The sequence below is a fragment of the Centroberyx gerrardi genome, chromosome 8 (genome assembly GCF_048128805.1).
Source record: "Centroberyx gerrardi isolate f3 chromosome 8, fCenGer3.hap1.cur.20231027, whole genome shotgun sequence".
Classification (NCBI taxonomy): domain Eukaryota; kingdom Metazoa; phylum Chordata; class Actinopteri; order Beryciformes; family Berycidae; genus Centroberyx; species Centroberyx gerrardi.
In genome coordinates, this window is record NC_136004.1 from 2387131 (window position 1) to 2405275 (window position 18145).

At 41.1% G+C, this 18145-nt stretch overlaps 1 protein-coding gene across 2 annotated transcripts in view; it reads left to right on the forward strand.

The window, feature by feature from the left end:
- The window catches only part of parp8 (poly (ADP-ribose) polymerase family, member 8), a 79304-nt gene that overhangs the window by 46934 nt on the left and 14225 nt on the right, over positions 1-18145 (forward strand). For both annotated transcript variants that reach the window (XM_071915176.2, XM_071915177.2), the window contains exons 14-18: positions 4307-4402; positions 8064-8156; positions 9671-9796; positions 11390-11455; positions 11965-12032. In XM_071915176.2, the coding sequence (XP_071771277.1) occupies positions 4307-4402; positions 8064-8156; positions 9671-9796; positions 11390-11455; positions 11965-12032 (449 nt within the window). The remainder of the gene's footprint in view (positions 1-4306; positions 4403-8063; positions 8157-9670; positions 9797-11389; positions 11456-11964; positions 12033-18145) is intronic.

The window sequence follows — 18145 nt, forward strand, 5'->3', positions numbered from 1 at the left end:
TTCATAGGATTTGTTGACGGTAAGCAATGCATTAAAAAACACTGGCCTTATCCTTTAAGGGTAGGCACTTTTTATGTCTTTGATTCAGTTAGTGTGAGCGTGAGAGCGGAGTGAGTGTGTGTGTGTGTGTGAAAGAGAGAGATGGAAAGAGAGAGGCTAGGAATAGGCTTATGTACTAGGATATTGTTTGATGTTGGTTATATTGTTGATATATACATGCACCCAGAGATGGGCAAAGATACATAAAAATGTATCTTGTTACAAAATACAAAATACCCCTCAAATAAATGTATCAAAATAAAATATAGGAAAATACATTTGTAACATTGGGCATTCAGAATTTGTACAAAATGGCAGAACATTCAGATTTTTATAATGTACACAAGGCTCTGGTGAGAGTTTGAACCATACAGGAAGGAAGAACAGGAAGTAGAATGCTACTGTATATGCATATGCATGTACTGTGTATGTACATATTTTACCTAGGCATAAACACACTTGCACACATATCCACGCGTGCAGTCGAGAACACTCACACCATTTTCACACAGTATATCCCCAAAATGCCAGACAGATTTCACTTTACTGTTCAACCTTTCTTCTTGGACTTGAAATGAAGAAATCACTAGAAATAACAAGAAGCTGTGTTCAAATACTTGGATTAAACACTTCAACAGAGCTTTTTTGCCATTTGCCTGCTTCATTTTTTGGCTTGCTTGGGGGGGTGGGGGGGGGGGGCGAACTTCACAGAAGATGAGCGTGATTACGGAAATACTGTGAGTAGTGTGGGCTTACAAAATCAGTGTGTGTGAGTGTGTCTAAGTGTATTGTTCTTCATTTTAAGATGTATTTACATGAATTTTTTTTTATGTTTTATGAATCATGGAGAAAGTATTTTGAGTATTTTGAAAATACAAAATTACTCCACTCTAAAGTATCTTGTTACAAATTACATTTGAATTTTTTCAGCCCTGTCAAATACCAATTACAAAATACTCAAAATTAATTGAAATACGTATTTCAAATACAAGTAACAGAAATACTGCCCATCTCTGCATACACCAAGCATATGTGTTATCTGTGTCTGACATGCCCCAGTCAATGGGGAGGGGCACATTGTGTTGGGCAGTGCTCATGGCAAATCCAGTTGACTGTCAGATATTAGGTTATCAGGTTTGGTAGAGGTGTTATTGTCATTTTACTGCATAGTTTATATTGATTATTGTTGACATTGACCAAATTGCTTTTTGATCAGATGTGCTCTGTGTGTTTGTGTCTGTGTGTGATAGGGAGAGATGTGTGAGTGTGTGCGTGTGTTGACTATTGAAACAGCTGGTGGGGGCATACAGTGAACGATGATATTCAGTAATACAGGCCTCAATTTAGACATGCAGCAGATAACATTGTACAAGGCCTATTTGTTTCACGCGTTTGTAGTCTGTACCTTGACTCCAAGACATAGACAGCTACTTCTTCAACTTCTATTTTTAGAGACCCCCCTGAAAGCCAAACCATAATTCCAACCCTGGCTTTTTATACGTTTGGATCCAATAGCCTGAACATAACCTGCTCCGGAGTCACCAAGTTACCATGGCGATGTACCCTGCTTAAAACTGAGCCACCATCATGAGACCAAAAAGCCCAAAGTTAGTTCGCTAGCCCACTAATCATGCTTTGTGAGACAGGCCCCCGGCTCTCAATCAGCGATGATATGTAAACATTGCCTACAGTAATGCAGGTACTGTGCTAAAACTGACTTACCAGGTTATTAGGGGTGGGTGGTATACCGGTGTTACAGTTATAGGTATGACGTTCTGCCATGATATGGATTTTGCAATACCGTGGATACCGTGATAAATTAATTAAATTACAAAATAAGGCATTTATACTACAAATCTGGCGACTTTTTCTGACCATTGGGAACAGTTGATGTTAATGTGTTGAATCCCAAAGCATTTGGCAATAATTTGGTACGCCTGTGTTTGCTCACTTGTCTAATCCAGAGAGATCTGATGATCACAGCGCTTCCCACACACAGTGTAGCCCCCCTCCCTCCACTGAGAGCGGGGACTGTTAAATTGATATACAAAGTAACGTATCGTTATATATATTTGATATTATTATATATATATTATGTTATATATATATATATCGCGGTTAACGTTCTTGTTCCATCCGCAGTCTGCCCGTTGTGTTGAGCCTATCTATATTTTACATATGGGTAAATGAACACAGTTGTCTAGTTTTGCTTTTTTTCCATAAACAACTCAAGTTGTACCGTGAGGAACTTAAATGTGTAGTGTGGTGTAGGCGTACCGTTACCAAATAGAAGGCTTCTCAGCTGCTCCATAGATAACCTCATCTCCAACATTTATTTAAGCAGTTGGTTTATGCATCCTCTATTTTTTTTACCGACATGGTAATAAATGGCCATAGTAAGCAAAATCGTGGCATTTATTTACATTTGTATGGCTAAAATACGGAGCAGACGGGTGCATAGTGTGTCAAAAACAGAATCCATGCGTATCTCCAAAGTCCCCTCCGGCTCTGTTTCAGATCTGGCAACGTGCTGCGTGCGCAGTCAGTGCAGCGGCTGCAGTGAAGTAAATGACTGTGTATCTGATCCGACCCTTCCGACACAAACAGACGGAACTGAAACGCACCCGGTGTAGTTAAGGTGTAAGTTAAAGTATTGCTTTAGATCAATTTCTATATACCAACTTTTGATTTTGTGGCAGTGCGCCACAATTAAACCTATGTGTGGGAAAACTTTCTACGCAGCTACCTGGAGTGTGTTTAAATGCCAGCGTCAATTTAGAGGCCATTCTTTACATACATACTTGACATACTTTACTACATATTTAAAATGTTCGGTTTTTGTTTTGATTTTTCATGGCCTATAGCCCCCCTACAGGTTATTTGGAGAAAATAACTGACATGTTTGTTCCCGGATAAAATTAAGATTCGCCAAAGTAGTTTGGATCCCGAAGGGAGAAGATTAGAGGAGAATTGACTAGTTCAGGATAATCTCCTTACTAAGTGTTGAAGGGAATATTTTCTTCAGCATTGTGGCGAGGTGGCTGGCAGATTTCCTCTCCAACAATGGCTACATTGACACTTCGGTGTAAAAGGGAGGCATTCTAAAAGTACCTGGGTGTCTGGAGCACATGTGAGTGGTGACCCTACTCGTTAGAGAAGCACAGGAGAACAAGGAGATCCTCTTCTCCCTGGTGATGAACATGATTTTCAAGTCATCTTAACACGAGTGCCATGGCCCCAAAACCAAGACTGTGGTGAGGCAGCCACCAATCAGGGCCTTCATGGATGACCTGACAGTCATGAAGCAGGTGGATCCTGCAAGGCCTGGAGAGGCTTATTGGATGGGCGAGAATGAGCTTCAAGCCAACATAATCAAGGTCGCTGGTGTTGAAGAGAGGAAAGGTTTTGGACAGATTCTGCTTCAATACCGCAGGAACATCAACATCTCCCTCCACTGGTTACCTATTAAATTCAGGATCAATTTCAAAATCCTGCTGATCACATACAAGGCGTTGTATGCTCAGGCTCTAGTCTATATTAGTGAACTTTTGTCCCCACGCCTACCTGGTGGGTCTTGAAGGTCATCGGACCAGGGGCTACTGGTCATTCCTCGGTCCTGACTCAAGACGAGGGTTGATCGTGCTTTAGCTATTGTCACGCCTAGGCTATGGAACAATCTTTTTCTTGGCATTAGATCTGTCAGTACTGTGGAGAGTTTTGCTTGTATTTTCACTGTGTATGTGTCTTTTTATGTTTTTAACTTGTGAAGCACTTTATGACACCCGCCTTGAAAGGTATTATACAAATAAGGTTTAGGCGAACTGCAGAAATGACACAATAAACCCTTTGGAGAACAATAAAATTACCTTATACCGAGTAGCGAGTCTTGACGTCTTCGTCTGGAATTTGATATGAATATGTCAGTGTGCATTTAATTAAAAACATAAGTGATTATGTTTCACAATATTTGTTGGCTGCTGTAGTCTGAATTATGGTTTGAAACAATATCTATTCAGAGAAAACCTGTTACAACAAAGTTCATGAAATTACTAATTTATGAAAAAAATGTTTTGCCTTGCATGGAAAGTAATGGGGATTTTTTCAGGAGTGATTGTGGCCAGCAGGGGTCCCAGTTGTCACTGTCCATCTCTGCATCTCACCCAAAATAGAGGATAACTGATTGTATGATATTGCAACTATAAGTGATGTGATGATATGCTATAAAACAGACAATTGACAGGAAAATGCTGATGGTATTTCATTACAGATAATGGAGTATGCAGAGCAAAGGATTCCTGTTCTCAACGAGTTTTGTGTTGTGTGCGACGAACCTCATGTGTTCCAGAATGGGCCGATGCTCAGGGTGAGTAACAGAACTGAACATGACCCAGGATCAGTCTACTGGTTAGGGATCCTAGCACGTAGTGCTGGGAAATCAGTGCCTCTGGTCTGTAATGATTTAGATAATCTGCTTCTTTTTAAATAGAAACAATAGTAGAAGTCTTGAAGCAGATGGAAATTTTGCATGTGGACAGAGAGTGGTCAAAGATTTATTTTAATAATGGTGCTAGCTGGTTGGTGCAGAGGAATACATTATCAGTAGTAGGGTTGTCAAAAGTATCGATACTTCGATAAGTATCGATACTAAAAATTTGAAACGGATACAATACTCATTTGCAACAGTATCGATACCAGCAGTGCTTTCTCTTAATGAAAAATCAAACATATTATTTCTCTGCTTCTACTAGCCACACACACACACACACACACCCTGCACCGCTGCCCACAGCCCCTCCTCTCACTAGTAGCAGTCAGCTGGGTTGTTGCCTCAGTCAGCAAACAACGCTACAGAGTGGTGCCGACAAGGGGGGTAACACGTCAAACTTGGCAAAGCACCTTAAGGACAGACACGCCAGTCTATATAAAGAATTTCGAGAGGTTAGCGAAAGCTCCCGTTTCAACCTCACTGAAGCATTAAACATTTATCATAAACGTTAACGTATCAAGTAGGTTTGCCAGATGCCCGGTTTTCGACCGGACTGTCCGGTTTTCAGATGCATTGTCCGGGCCCGGTCAGAAGGCTCGACCGTACGTTGAAATGTCCAATTAAAATCATTCTGTCAATAATAATCCACTAACTCTAGCACTGCTGATTTTTCCCTATCATTGGTGGGTATCTGTTGCTTCAACAAGCTAAAAAAGTTTTGAATGAGTTTTATCGGGCCTAACGTTACGTTAAAGAGAGCCTAAATCCTTTCTGCTGTCCCCCATGGGACCTTATTTCGGAAAAAATATGTACGGTAGTCAACGGCGAGACACAAATAATTGTTTGATCCCATTTGAATTGTGCCATGAATTACACATATGATGTTTTGTCAATTTAAAAGATAATTTTGGAAGTCAAGAAAGTCGCAGTTTGTCGTAAAACAGTAAAGTAACGTTTAGTTTTGTGTGAAACCACTCAGTGAACTACATCTCTCGTCTCGCACAATATACGTCACCAACACCAACATGGAACGAAACGTACGAAACACACAGGCATCGCGTTAACGTTAGCCCCCACTGTACTAAAACTATCCTAAACCAGTTTAAATCCATTCCTACTGTCTACCTTCCAGGTTGTGTATAATACTCCTGCTATCTGAAAGGGACTTAGCTTCAGCGTCTCTGGGGAGCTTGTGGAAAGAGAAAGTTATGACGTCACGCGACTTTTGGGTGTGTAGTCTTTCTAATTACGTATTTTCACAGTCTATAACTTCAACAGTTTTACGACAAACTGCGACTTTCTTGACTTCCAAAATTATCTTTTACATTGACAAAACATCATATGTGTAATTCATGGCACAATTCAAACGGGATCAAACAATTATTTTTCTCTCGCCGTTGACTACCGTACATATTTTTTCCGAAATAAGGTCCCATGGTGGTCCACCGGAAGGGGAAGGAGAAGCGTGCGTCTGTCTGTCTGTCCGTCCATCGGTCTCGTTTGCACCGGGATTTCCCCCTGCGTTGTCAGATATTAAGGGACTAGTTTGAGTCTCTGTCTGTGTTTTTTGCTTAGTTGTTTACAGTCTATGCTGCAGAGGCCAGGAGGCAATATGATGTTTCACATGCTTGTGCAGTACAAGCTCACTCCCCTCAATAAAAAAGAGCAAATCATGACGGCGATTGACACCTGTCAATCAAAAATATGTTGTTTGATCTCAGACAACTTTAAAATATTGTTTTCATGTTAAAATTATATTTTAACATGAAAACAATATTTAAAAAAAAAAGATTGAAAATTCATTTTTTTCCCCCATGGTATCGAAAATGGTATCGCATATCGATATTTTCCTGGGTATTGTATCGAAGTTAGAAATTCTAGTATCGTGACAACCCTGATCAGTAGGTGTGGTAGGGGCTGGCGTCAATCATGACCAATCAAATCACCTCTTTTCCTTCCCTTTAAAAGCAGTGTGTTCTGTGCCATGGTGCTCCAACATTTTTGTGATCGAACAGTCCGGAATGGTTGCACCATAAAAGCTTCTCCAAAGAGGAAACTGATGTCCTTGTGCTGGAGATACAGAGTTGCATCAGTTTGGCCCATCCACCAGTTAGTCCATCTGACATCTATAGAGGATGCGGCTGCCTCCACAATCCCCACTCTGTGCCATGGTGCATACTGACAGATCTATGTTGGATGATAATCATTCACACCACAGTCGGATAGATAGATATTAGTTCATTAATTTGGGCTAAGATCAGCCATTTTGATTTATGATGGTTCCTTTTAACTGTCAATAATTTTAAAACTATGACTCTGATTCGGACAAACAAGGACAAGATTTGGACAAGAAGCCCCTCATTAAGCCTTTGGACCCCACAATTTGAATTTCAACTATATACACATTGCAGATTATTCTAGAAATAGAATAGTAGAAAGTTTTTACCAGTTGAGAAAAAGTGAGAGTGGAGAGCTGTGAGAGAGGCGGGGTGTGCTGTGCCCAGTTGTTCAAATTGCAAAAAAGTTGTTGAAGAGGGTGTTGTTTTTCACACACTAGTGAGGACATGTCCACAAAGATGCAAGTTGTCGCTGCATTGCATTATGATCTACTGAAGCTACTGTCAATGGCTTCAATGTCTCTATAATTGTTGAATGCCTGTGCAAAATGGTGGGTCTGTAAAGAAGCCCTTGCTCTTTGATTCAAATGGGACCCAAAATGTACATCGCCAATGGTTGTCTTTTTTTAACAGTGTTAAAGTGTTTGAGGGTGAATAGAAATGTTCAAATGATTCATATCAATTAAAGTTATTCAGAAAGCCTAATTAAGGGAGAATAGGTATTCTTGTGATACTAGCATAAAATACCATAAATTAAGACATATGTCCCATTTTTACATTCCATTCATTTGAATGAGGCCACGAAAATAGCATGAAGACTTACATTCAACACATTCGTGAACATATTCAACAACATATCCCACTTTTAAGACAACAAAGCAGTCCTGGGTCCATCATCATTTCGCATTTCCATTCTTGGTTTAAACTAAAATTAGTATTTAAAAATAAAAGTAGATCCGGTCTCCCAAACAGAAAGTATATCTCCTAAATGATATCCCTCTGCTATGTTCTCTTCTATCAATAAAAATGCTAATCGGCGAAATTATGTTCTAAAACTTTGGAACCACAGTCAATTGAAAATCACAATAGCTGGATATGTTGTTGAATATGTTCATGAACGTGTTAGTCGTACACACAAACAAATGTAGTGAGAGACGCTGACTACTGTTTTCCATTCATAATAACTGTCAAATATACACATTTATCATCTTCCCACATTTACTGGAAAAATGGTAACTGTTGTACTTACTAACACATGCATTGTGTTTCTTTTTGAGTAGGTTTATGTTTTAGGCAAACAGCTAGGGAGAATCACTATATTACAAATACATGTACAACAATAAGATATGGTCTCACCACAACTAATCTTGCTCATATTTGCTACTCTCTTTCTCCCTTATTCTCTTTCAATCTCTTCACAGCCTACAGTGTGTGAGCGGGAGCTGTGTGTGTTTGCCTTCCAGACGCTGGGAGTGATGAATGAAGCAGCTGACGAGATCGCCACAGGAGCTCAGGTACAACACGCGACACTCACCGAACAACACATTCCCCTGATGCAATAGGGTTGGGTTTGGTCTAAGTTCCAACTGGTCATGGAATTTCTGAAATATCATGGAATTTTGGGCAGTGTATTCCAGACATGGAAAGTCAGGGAATTTGCTAAAGTTTCTGGGCAAGTCTGGGAATATAAAGGAATGAATAACTAATGGGTCACTGTACAGGACTATAACAGAATGTATTTTCCAGCTTCATACATTGATTTGCATTAGATGATGGTTTTCAGCCCAACTGTAGCAGCACAGACATGTCATCCCTCTAGAAAAAATAAATAAATAAAAAAATAAAAAAAATACCTAACCAGGAATGAAGAAACTTTTGAGGTAAATGAAACACTCCAACTCATTCATGGAAAGTTATGGAAAAGTCATGGAATTTTACATCAGGGTCAGGCTGAGAAATTGGCACCAGCTTCCTGTTCACATTTGTTAGCAATGCTATAGTGCAAGTCAAAGCGGAATCGAAACATCTCTCTTAAATCGCATCGCATCTTTTCAACAGTTTTGTTACTCAGTATTACAATACCTAAAGGAGTAAATGGACTGGCTTGCATGCAGTCTGGAGAGAAATAAGTTCAATGTATGCAAATGCTGAATGGTAGTGAGTAAAACAAAGTGAACAGCTCACGACACACTGTGGTGATTTCTGCATTCAAGCAACAATAAATGGATTGTAAATAACAGTTACGCCATTACTGAATATGCTAGCTAACCTCGCTAGAATGGTCCGGAGAAACGCTGTAAGCAGCAGTTACTATAGGAAATCACTGAATGATTATAGAAACACTATAGGCGGCAGTTACTATAGAAATTACTGAATGATTATAGAAACACTATAGGCGACAGTTCTATAGAATTGACTAAAGGCAAATTTATGGTTTCTGTGGTGTGCCCGGTGTTCGAGGGTCTGTGCGGTGAGTGTGGAGCTCCACAGGGGGTCTGCGGAGGGTCCACACCAAGCTCCATGCTCCTCTCAAAAGATGAAATTTTGCGGAGGCCTCTGCAAACGCCGCAGTCAGTTCCGAGGCTATGATTGGTTAATGGTTGCTATGTTAGTGGGTTACTAGGGAAGTAGTCTATTTGAGCAAACTGACAGCTGACAACTGGCAAAAATGGACAACCGGAGGAGATTCTGCGCTCTCCGTGAACACCTTACACCAAGCTGCTACCGCATTTACCATGAAATGCTGTGCCTCTGCGGAGAGCACGGTCTTGCCATGAACACTGCAAACGCCGGGCACACCGCATAAACCATAAATTTGCCTTGAGGCTCCGTAGGCCCGATTATGAAAGTCCATTCAAAGTAAACTAAACAAAGTCCACTTACAGCCACCTCCAAAACATTTGCCCTGCACTGTTGAGCCTAACCTCTGTTATTTTTCACAGCCCATTTCCCCATTTTATAATGTAGGGCTAAGGGTACATCATTATCAACATATCTGACAATTCCTTCAAATCTCTTCTGTGTTTAGGTGGTAGATTTGTTAGTGTCCATGTGTCGGTCTGCACTGGAGTCACCCAGGAAAGTCATCATTTTTGAGCCATATCCCTCTGTGGTGGACCCTAATGATCCCCAGACCCTGGCCTTCAACCCAAGGGTATGTACTGCATATCTGACTTGATTAAACCAAGATTACCATAATTGTGTCTCGGGAAGGGATAGTTTAGGCTTTTAAAAAGCTTACCTGGTTTACCATCAACTGGGAGTCATTTCAGTCCATCTACAAAGTAATTGCCTCAGTGTAATGATATTGGCAGTTATTGGGGACAGAGGTTGTTAGCAAAAACCTTACCTATCTCTTTAAGCTAACATGGTGAATCATAGTTAGATAAGGGTGTTTCTCATGCTTATTTTATGTGGATATATCACAAATTTGAGTGGATGTGCAGGTTTTAAAACTGAAATGTCACTCACATGAATTGTGTAATGGTGGGTTGGGGATGGGTATTTTTAAGAAAATAAATGCTTAAGCATTTGTTATATACAGCATTATCAGGCTATCTTATAAGAATTGCAACCATCATCTTTACCATGTTGGCTGATCGACTGGTGTCCTGCTGCCAGGCAGTAGACAGGCTGGAGGCATTCACTTTTCTCTGTCTGCACTTTTCAATTCTTTTCCCTTTCTTCCTTTCTTCCCCTCCGTCTTATGACTCAGAAAACCCAATTTGTCCCTCCATCTCCCTCCATCATATCACACTCTACTACAACTACCCTCCCTTTATGAATGTGGCTGTAGATTGTGTATTGTTTTTCATTGAGCTCAACAAAGGCCTTCAATTGGTCTCAACCATCTCTGAGGGAAGGAGTCACTCATATTCCTAAATTTTTAAAGCCTTTATGAGACCATTTAAATTAGTGAATAAGGCAGATGGAGAACAAGAAGACAATGGGACTTATCCACCTTACCCAATTAATTCTGTAGCCAGAGTAGATTTCTTTGACTGTATCAAGTACATTTGGAATTGATGTCTCTGGATCTGAGATGAAAAGTCATATCACCTGCAAATAACATGACTTTATGTTCCTTACATTCCCACATCACGCCCATATGATGTGGGAATATTAATGACTATGATATGATATGAGTTTTTTATCTTTTTTTTTTAATCATTCATCCTTTGAACCAAAGTTACCCATAAAATGATTTTATAGTGATATTAACATGACCTAAAGAGAATGTTTGATATATTTATGATATACAGTAAGTACAAGAAATAGGCTTTTAAACACTATTTCTTAAAAATGTTCTCACTGGGGAAACATGCCCCCAGACTCCCCTAGCTAGAATGTATCACCTTTTTGACCCCTGATGTGTTTACGTCCCTGAATATGGGAAAAACTGATTTGAAACATTGCCCCTATTCACTCTGTATGCTTTAAGTGTGTTGTGGTGCCTTCATTAATTAAAGATGCTATGTATTGGGGCATCCCGGTGGCTCAGTTGGTTACGGCGCATGCCATGTAACCACAACGTTCAAATCTGGCCTGGGACCTTTGTTGCATGTCACCCCCTTCTCTTTTTTCTAAACTTTCCTGTTTCTCTACTGTCATCCATCAAAATAAAGGTAAAAAAAAGCCCCCTCAAAATTTCACCCCGTCCTTTCTAACAAGAACATTCAGGCTCAAGGTAGATGAGGAAAGTTGCTCTGTTTGCACTGCATAAGTCAGTTTTTCTGATTCATTTTAGAAAAAGGACTACGACCGAGTGATGAGAGCCCTCGACAGCCTTACATCCATCCGAGAGATGACCCAGGTATTCCAAAATGCTATTTTGCCATACCTTGCCTAATGGTGCATTTTCACAGGGGTGTCATTGGAGACAAGGGAACACGCTACTCCCCAATATTGGCCACTTCATGGGTATGCCACTGAAATAAAGTAGGGTATGTCCCAATAGATGATTGACAAGTGTTTTCCTTCCCTGAAACATAAACACAAATTTGTTCAAATTTGTCAAGCAACTCTCTATTTTCCATAATTAGTTTTAATTACGTGCTAATAAACATTTTGAAAGAGTAGGTGTCACTTTTTTCAAATAGTGGACATAATCTGTTTAGGAAACCTCAGTAAATGAGTATGTATGCTGCGATATATGCAAATTTCTTTTAATTAAATGCAAATTTCTTTTAATTAAACCAATAAAGTGCTCAGGTACACATGTGAATTAAAAAGCAGCAAACATTTCAGTCCTCACTTCCTTTTGATTCCTATTTTCAAATTAATCCATTGGTCCTGTATGGCACTCATCTTTTCATTTTACAGGCACCTTACTTGGAGATAAAGAAGCAGATGGACAGGCATGACCCATTAGCTCATCCATTACTGCAATGGTAAGAAGCTTCACGTCAAGGTTCACTGAGATTGCTTTGTGAGTGCAATCTGCATGTTTTTTACACCCCCGTTGCTTGAGCTAAGAGTGCAGAGTTTTGGTTTTATTCACTAAAAAAATATGCACATCAAGTTGTGGCACACACTAGAGTTGTCACGGTGGTGCCATTTTTACACCGGTGTTGCTTCCCTCCTCAACACCGGTCATACCGCTTATACTGCCTTTTGCCAGTAGAGGGTAGTCTAAGCGCTATCAAAGCAAAAGTAAAACTTAAAATTCTACAATTTGCTCCAAACTCGCATGTGTTAGTAACGGTATTTTTAAACGGTAACACTTTTTAATCAGAGATTATAACACTGCTCAATACTCAGAGAGTTAATGTGAGTGCAGTTAACGGGAGTCCAGACTGGAATATTGCCCTTGTTTACCACTGGATTCTACTGGATACACTACTGTCACTGTAGGTAAGGACAATTAATTAATCCTATTCGTCTTAATCCGTCATATTAGTGATTACATATTAGTGATGAGTATGTTGTTAGCATGTCCATTTATCATTTAGTAGCCTAACTTGAACATGGAAGCTCTGAATATGTGCTTTTATTTTTTGGATTACAAAATAACAGTATTCTCGGTGTGGGGCTAATAACACCGGTGTCGACTCCAAGACCGTATGCCACCGGGAACACAGCCCACCGCGACAACACTAGCACACACTAGTCCTCGAAACAAGCACTTCACAGGCAAATTGCCCACCAAGTGCAAATTGCCAACTTCAGCTGTAAGATTAATCCACCAAGGCTGGCACCCTTGTGCCCTAAAGCACCCTTTATAATATGAGCATTGTCTGACCTGATCTAATTCTTGGATGGAAAACCTTCTCCCTTGCCTGACTTGCTAGCGACGATGCTTGTGTCTTGCAGCAATGACAGCAGCCATTCTGAATGGCCAAACTCTTTGCACAGACTCTTTACGCCACCTTTCAAAGGATCTTATATGCGCTACAATAATTTGGGGGAATTGGTGTTGCAAAATGTTAGTGAATTGGGTGCAATCTCTTGCATGGCCTCGCCTACAAATATATAGCAAAATAATGCGATTTACATATAATTTACATATGCATGACCATAACAGGCACAAAGAGGCTTTATGTTTTTGACCAGCACTAATAGGCAGCTTTCCAATCATTGTGCACAGTTAGTAAATAGCATGGCATTCTGATTTGGCCATTTTGGTGATATAGTGTGTTCTTCCCTGTGCAAACCTTTAGTGAGTCTGGGCCTCAGTCTTATTGGTAAGATATTAGAGAACAGGTTGTTTTATTCAAAGCAGTCACACATGACTCACAATTTCAGTTTGCAGAACACATGTGGTCAGTTGTATTGAACGTACTAATTAAATAATGAGTTCACTTTCTCGCAGTGGTGTTGCAGTAGGATTGAAATTTTGGTTATCATGACAGTGCTAAGGTATTTACATTTACAAAGTCCTGAAAATAGATAGTCATAACAGCAATATGTCTATGGTATATCCATGGTGTAGGCCAGGGGTACTCAAACTTTTTTATTGAAGGTCCACTTATGAATTTTACACAAGTTCCAGTAGAACGCACCGACATAAATCAACGTCCATAACTTGTCCATAACATAACTTAAACATAACTTTAAGTACACACATTCAATAGTGCAGTATGGTGGCTTGAATCAGTGTGAGAAATGGCACTGTTTGCCTGTAACCAGTGCCTTGAACCTGGGCACAAAAGGTGTGATTGCCAAGCGGAGGCACTGACCCAGTGTTCATTGGTCAAACTGCTGCAGTAGGAGGTTTTAACACTGTTCATCGTGGAAAATCCAGATTCACATCGATATGTGGAACCAAAGGGAACATTTGCTGTAGTAACGCAATTGGCGACCCGCCTCTCTTTGAAAAAAGTGCAGAAACGAAGTGGAGCGGTAATGTGTTGTTTGTTGCCAGGCAACCAAAGTAGCGCTGAGTTGTTCTCTTGAGAAGTGACGCATGACGGATGATCATATCTTAGTAGGAAATAGTGGCTTTCTGAGGGGAAACCGCTCTGCAATGTGAATGCAGCCGTAGCCAGCTTTGTCCAAACTGATGATGGGCGCACTGCACACACAAACACACACAAGCAGCTCTGTGAAAGTAAAAATCAAGGATGGTTAACTTGTGCTCTGCAATGTGTGTCACACATGCGCTCGCACACACAAATAAATATGCACGTTCAATCACACAATGCGTCAGACAGAAGAAAATATATTCCTACACTGACTAACGTTACATTAACTTATGTCTAATGTGACACAAGGTCCGTTCCGGATTGATTTGTAGCTCAGTCCGGATCCGGACCTTGGTTCGGAGTTTGAGAAGCCCTGGTGTAGGCAGTTGAAATATGCTGTGTTAAATTTGATGGAGATTGAGTCAACATTGCTGGAGTAATAAAAATATATATATGTAGCAAAGAGAGGGAGGATAATTAGGACTGAAGGGGCTGAACTACCAGAAGGCCACATAGCAGACATACAGGACAGCTACAAGTACCTGGGGGTTCCACAGTTGCATGAAGAGGAGGCAAGAAAGACATCAACATCCAAGTACCTCCACAGAGTAAGACAGGTCCTGAAGTGTCATGGGAAGCCATCAATGCATATGCCCTATCGGTCATCAGATACCCAGCTGGTATAGTAAGCTGGCCAAGAGAGGACATCGAAGCTACTGATATCAAGACCGGGAAACTCCTCACAATGCACGGAGGATTCCACCCAAAGTTCAGCACCCAGAGACTCTACACCAGCCGGAAAGGGGCAGCATCCACGAGTACATCAGTAAAATGGCTCCCAAGGATAAACTGCTAAGAGAATATCTCACATAGCACCAGATAGGGGGTGTGGATGAAGAGCAAGTAGAGGAGGTGCCATTTCAAGCTAAATCACTATACAGGATCTACCACTGGCAGATAGAAGAGGTGGCTGACATCAGAAAATCCTACCAGTGGCTGGAAAAGGCTAGACTCAAGGACAGCACCAAGGCACTAATCATAGCAGCACAAGAGCAGGCACTCAGCAGCAGGTCAATAGAAGCAGGGGTCTACCGCATCAGACAGCACTCGAGATGCAGACTATGCAAAGATACCTCAGAGACAGTCTAGCACATAGTGCAGGGTGTAAGATGCAGGCGGGAACAGCGTACACTGAGCGGCACAACTAAGTTGCGGGGATGGTGTACAGGAACATTTGCGCCGAGTATGTGCTGGACCCTCCCAAGTCCAGATGGGAGACTCTACAAAGGGTGGTTGAAAATGAAAGAGCTAAGATCCTGTGGGACTTCCAGATCCAGACAGATAAACAAGTACTGGCCAACCAACCAGACATTGTGATAATGGATAAGGAACAGAAAATGGCAATGGTGATAGATGTAGCGATCCCAAGTGACAGCAACATCAAGAAGAAGGCATATGAGAAGCTGGAGAAATACCAGGGGCTGAAAGAGGAACTGGAGAGGATGTGGAAAGTGAAGGCAAAAGTGGTCCCAGTAGTCGTAGGAGCACTCGAGGCTGTGACCCCCAAGTTGGGAGAGTGCAGGGGTCGACATAAGCACTGGACGGTATGTTTACAACCCCCAGGCCAGCTGATAAAGCCTTTAACTGGCCCGGTGTGCCAGTAGGAAATGTAGTCGCCCTACTGTCCCGTCCCACAGGTATCCCGCGAGATTCATATTCCTGTGGGACTGGAGCGATTCCTGTGGGAATCCCGCGGTAATCCCGATTTGATGCAAGGCTCACTGCACTCGTGACAGGGCTACTGCGCCTTGGCTATTGCTGCCATGTTCGTAAAACCGCCTGCTTCTGGTCAAACAAAGAAAAAAACACCTGTAGAAAAAAAACAGCTAGCCAAACGGAGGGTGACTCTGTAGCAAAAACTTAGCTTTCCTTGCAGAGTTGCCACACACCGGTGAGCCCAAGATAACGTTACCCTGTCAGTGGTTAATGTTTGCTTAGTAAACAGTGCTACCTAGCGATTTTTTAGGCTAATGTTACATAGCGCCAGACTTCTAGTGAACAGGGAATCAGTTGGCTTAATCTTAATTATCTACTAGGCTAAATACATCTCCCCAAAATAGTTATACAACAGTTACTTTTTTTATGCCCATATTATTATTTAGATCTTTTTTAGAGAGTATAATAGTTCTAACCATCATTGAACACATATACACAGTGATAAGAACCCTTACATAAGGAGAAAATAAATGTTAAAATAATGCCGAAACAACAAATTATTTCAGGGACAGTGGCTTTAATGGCAGGGCCGGTGAATTTGGAAAGTTACTGGCCCTGAGAGCCACTGAAAATTTTTGCTTATTGTCAACCCCTGGAGTGGCTCCAACAGATTCCAGGAACAACATCCGAGATCTCCGTACAAAAGAGTGCAGTACTAGTACTAGTATAGTAACAACTAAGATGTTCAGAAAACCACACCTGTAGCACATATGGCTTATTTTTTATGTGTTTTCTTTTAAGTTTTAAACTTTGGACAGGTGCTTTAGCCCCACCAGCAGGAAGATTGGCCACATATTACAATATGGATTGTGTTGGACTGGACTACTGTGCACATGTTTGTGCATATTTGTTCATGGGAAGGCAGTTTTAGTCAGAAAGAAAGAACGAAAGAAAGAAAGAAAGAAAAAGAAAGATAAAGAGACAGAAAGTAAAAGACATGATAGAGAGGTAATGCACACCAAAAATTGTTGAGAGGTGCTGATGACTGGAAGAAAACACAAAAAAACTTGTTGCAGACTCTAGCTCCATAGAAAATAGTTTTTATTAGATAACGTTTTGGCCTTTTAACCTTTAGAGGAACTTAACATAAACATAAACTACCCAGCATTAGTGTCACATTATGGTTGCACCACCCAGTACTCGATCTCACAGCTCACCATAGGCAGGTAACAAATCTATTGAGCCAGCTAGGAAGTGATTCCACATGTTTTTTCACAGTATGACTATATGGGCTGGGTTTAAAACACTTTATTGTATTGTATTTACTGTATTTTGAGTGTCCCTGGTTTTGATGTCCAAGAAAATCTTTTGCCACCATGGAATTGGCTTGAACAAAGGAGGCAGTGAAAAAAAGATTACATTGATTGTGGTTTCTGCGAGGTTAGGTGGAAATTGGACCAATATGGTGAAGGAGGAGATGTCAAAATTGTACAAAATCCAATATGGCATACACGGGTGGTCCTATTAACAGGTTGTACAAGTTGTAGCCAATGTATGGCTGTACATGTGAACTACATTTGGTGTAAATTGTACTTGTGGCCAATGTCTGGCTGCACATGTGAACTACGTTTGGTGTAAATTGCACTTGTGGGAGTTACGGCCTATGTTTAATATGTGTATTTATTTGATTATAGTGACATGCACGTCTCTATCACATACCATTTCACGGGAAATTGCAAAAAACGTCGAGGAGTTCAAGTATCTCGGGTCTTATTCAAGAGTAAGGGTAAGAGGGACGGTGAGACTGACTGGTGGATGGGTGCAGCGGCTGCAGTAATGCAGGCACTGTATCGCACCGTAGTGGTGAAGACGGAGCTGAGTTATAAAGCGAAGCTCTCTGTTTACCAGTCAGTCTTTGTCCCAACCCTCATCTATGGTCAGGAGCTTTGGGTAGTGACCGAAAGAATGAGGTTGCAGAGGCCTCACCCTTCATGACGTTCAGCAATCCGGGAGGATCTAAAATGTGTACATTATGATCCTTGAAGCTGTGTTGTCCTTTAGGTGAGTTTAAACCGCTGACTCTTGAGCCGAGGTGTTCTTCTATGCTGCACCATGCGTTTGTTGACGGGCTGTTTAGTCTCACTGATGTACAAATCTGTACACTCCTCACTGCACTTGACAGCATAGACAATGTTGCTCTGTTGCTGTTTTGGTATGTGGTCCTTTGGATGAACCAAGCGCTGTCTCAGCGAGTTGCCAGGTTGAAAAACACCAAGATATTGTGTTTGGTAAAAATCCTCCGGAACTTCTCAGAAACTCCAGCTGCATACGGGATGACAACACGGTCCAGTCTCACATTGTGATCTGTTTTCCTTGTTGGTCTG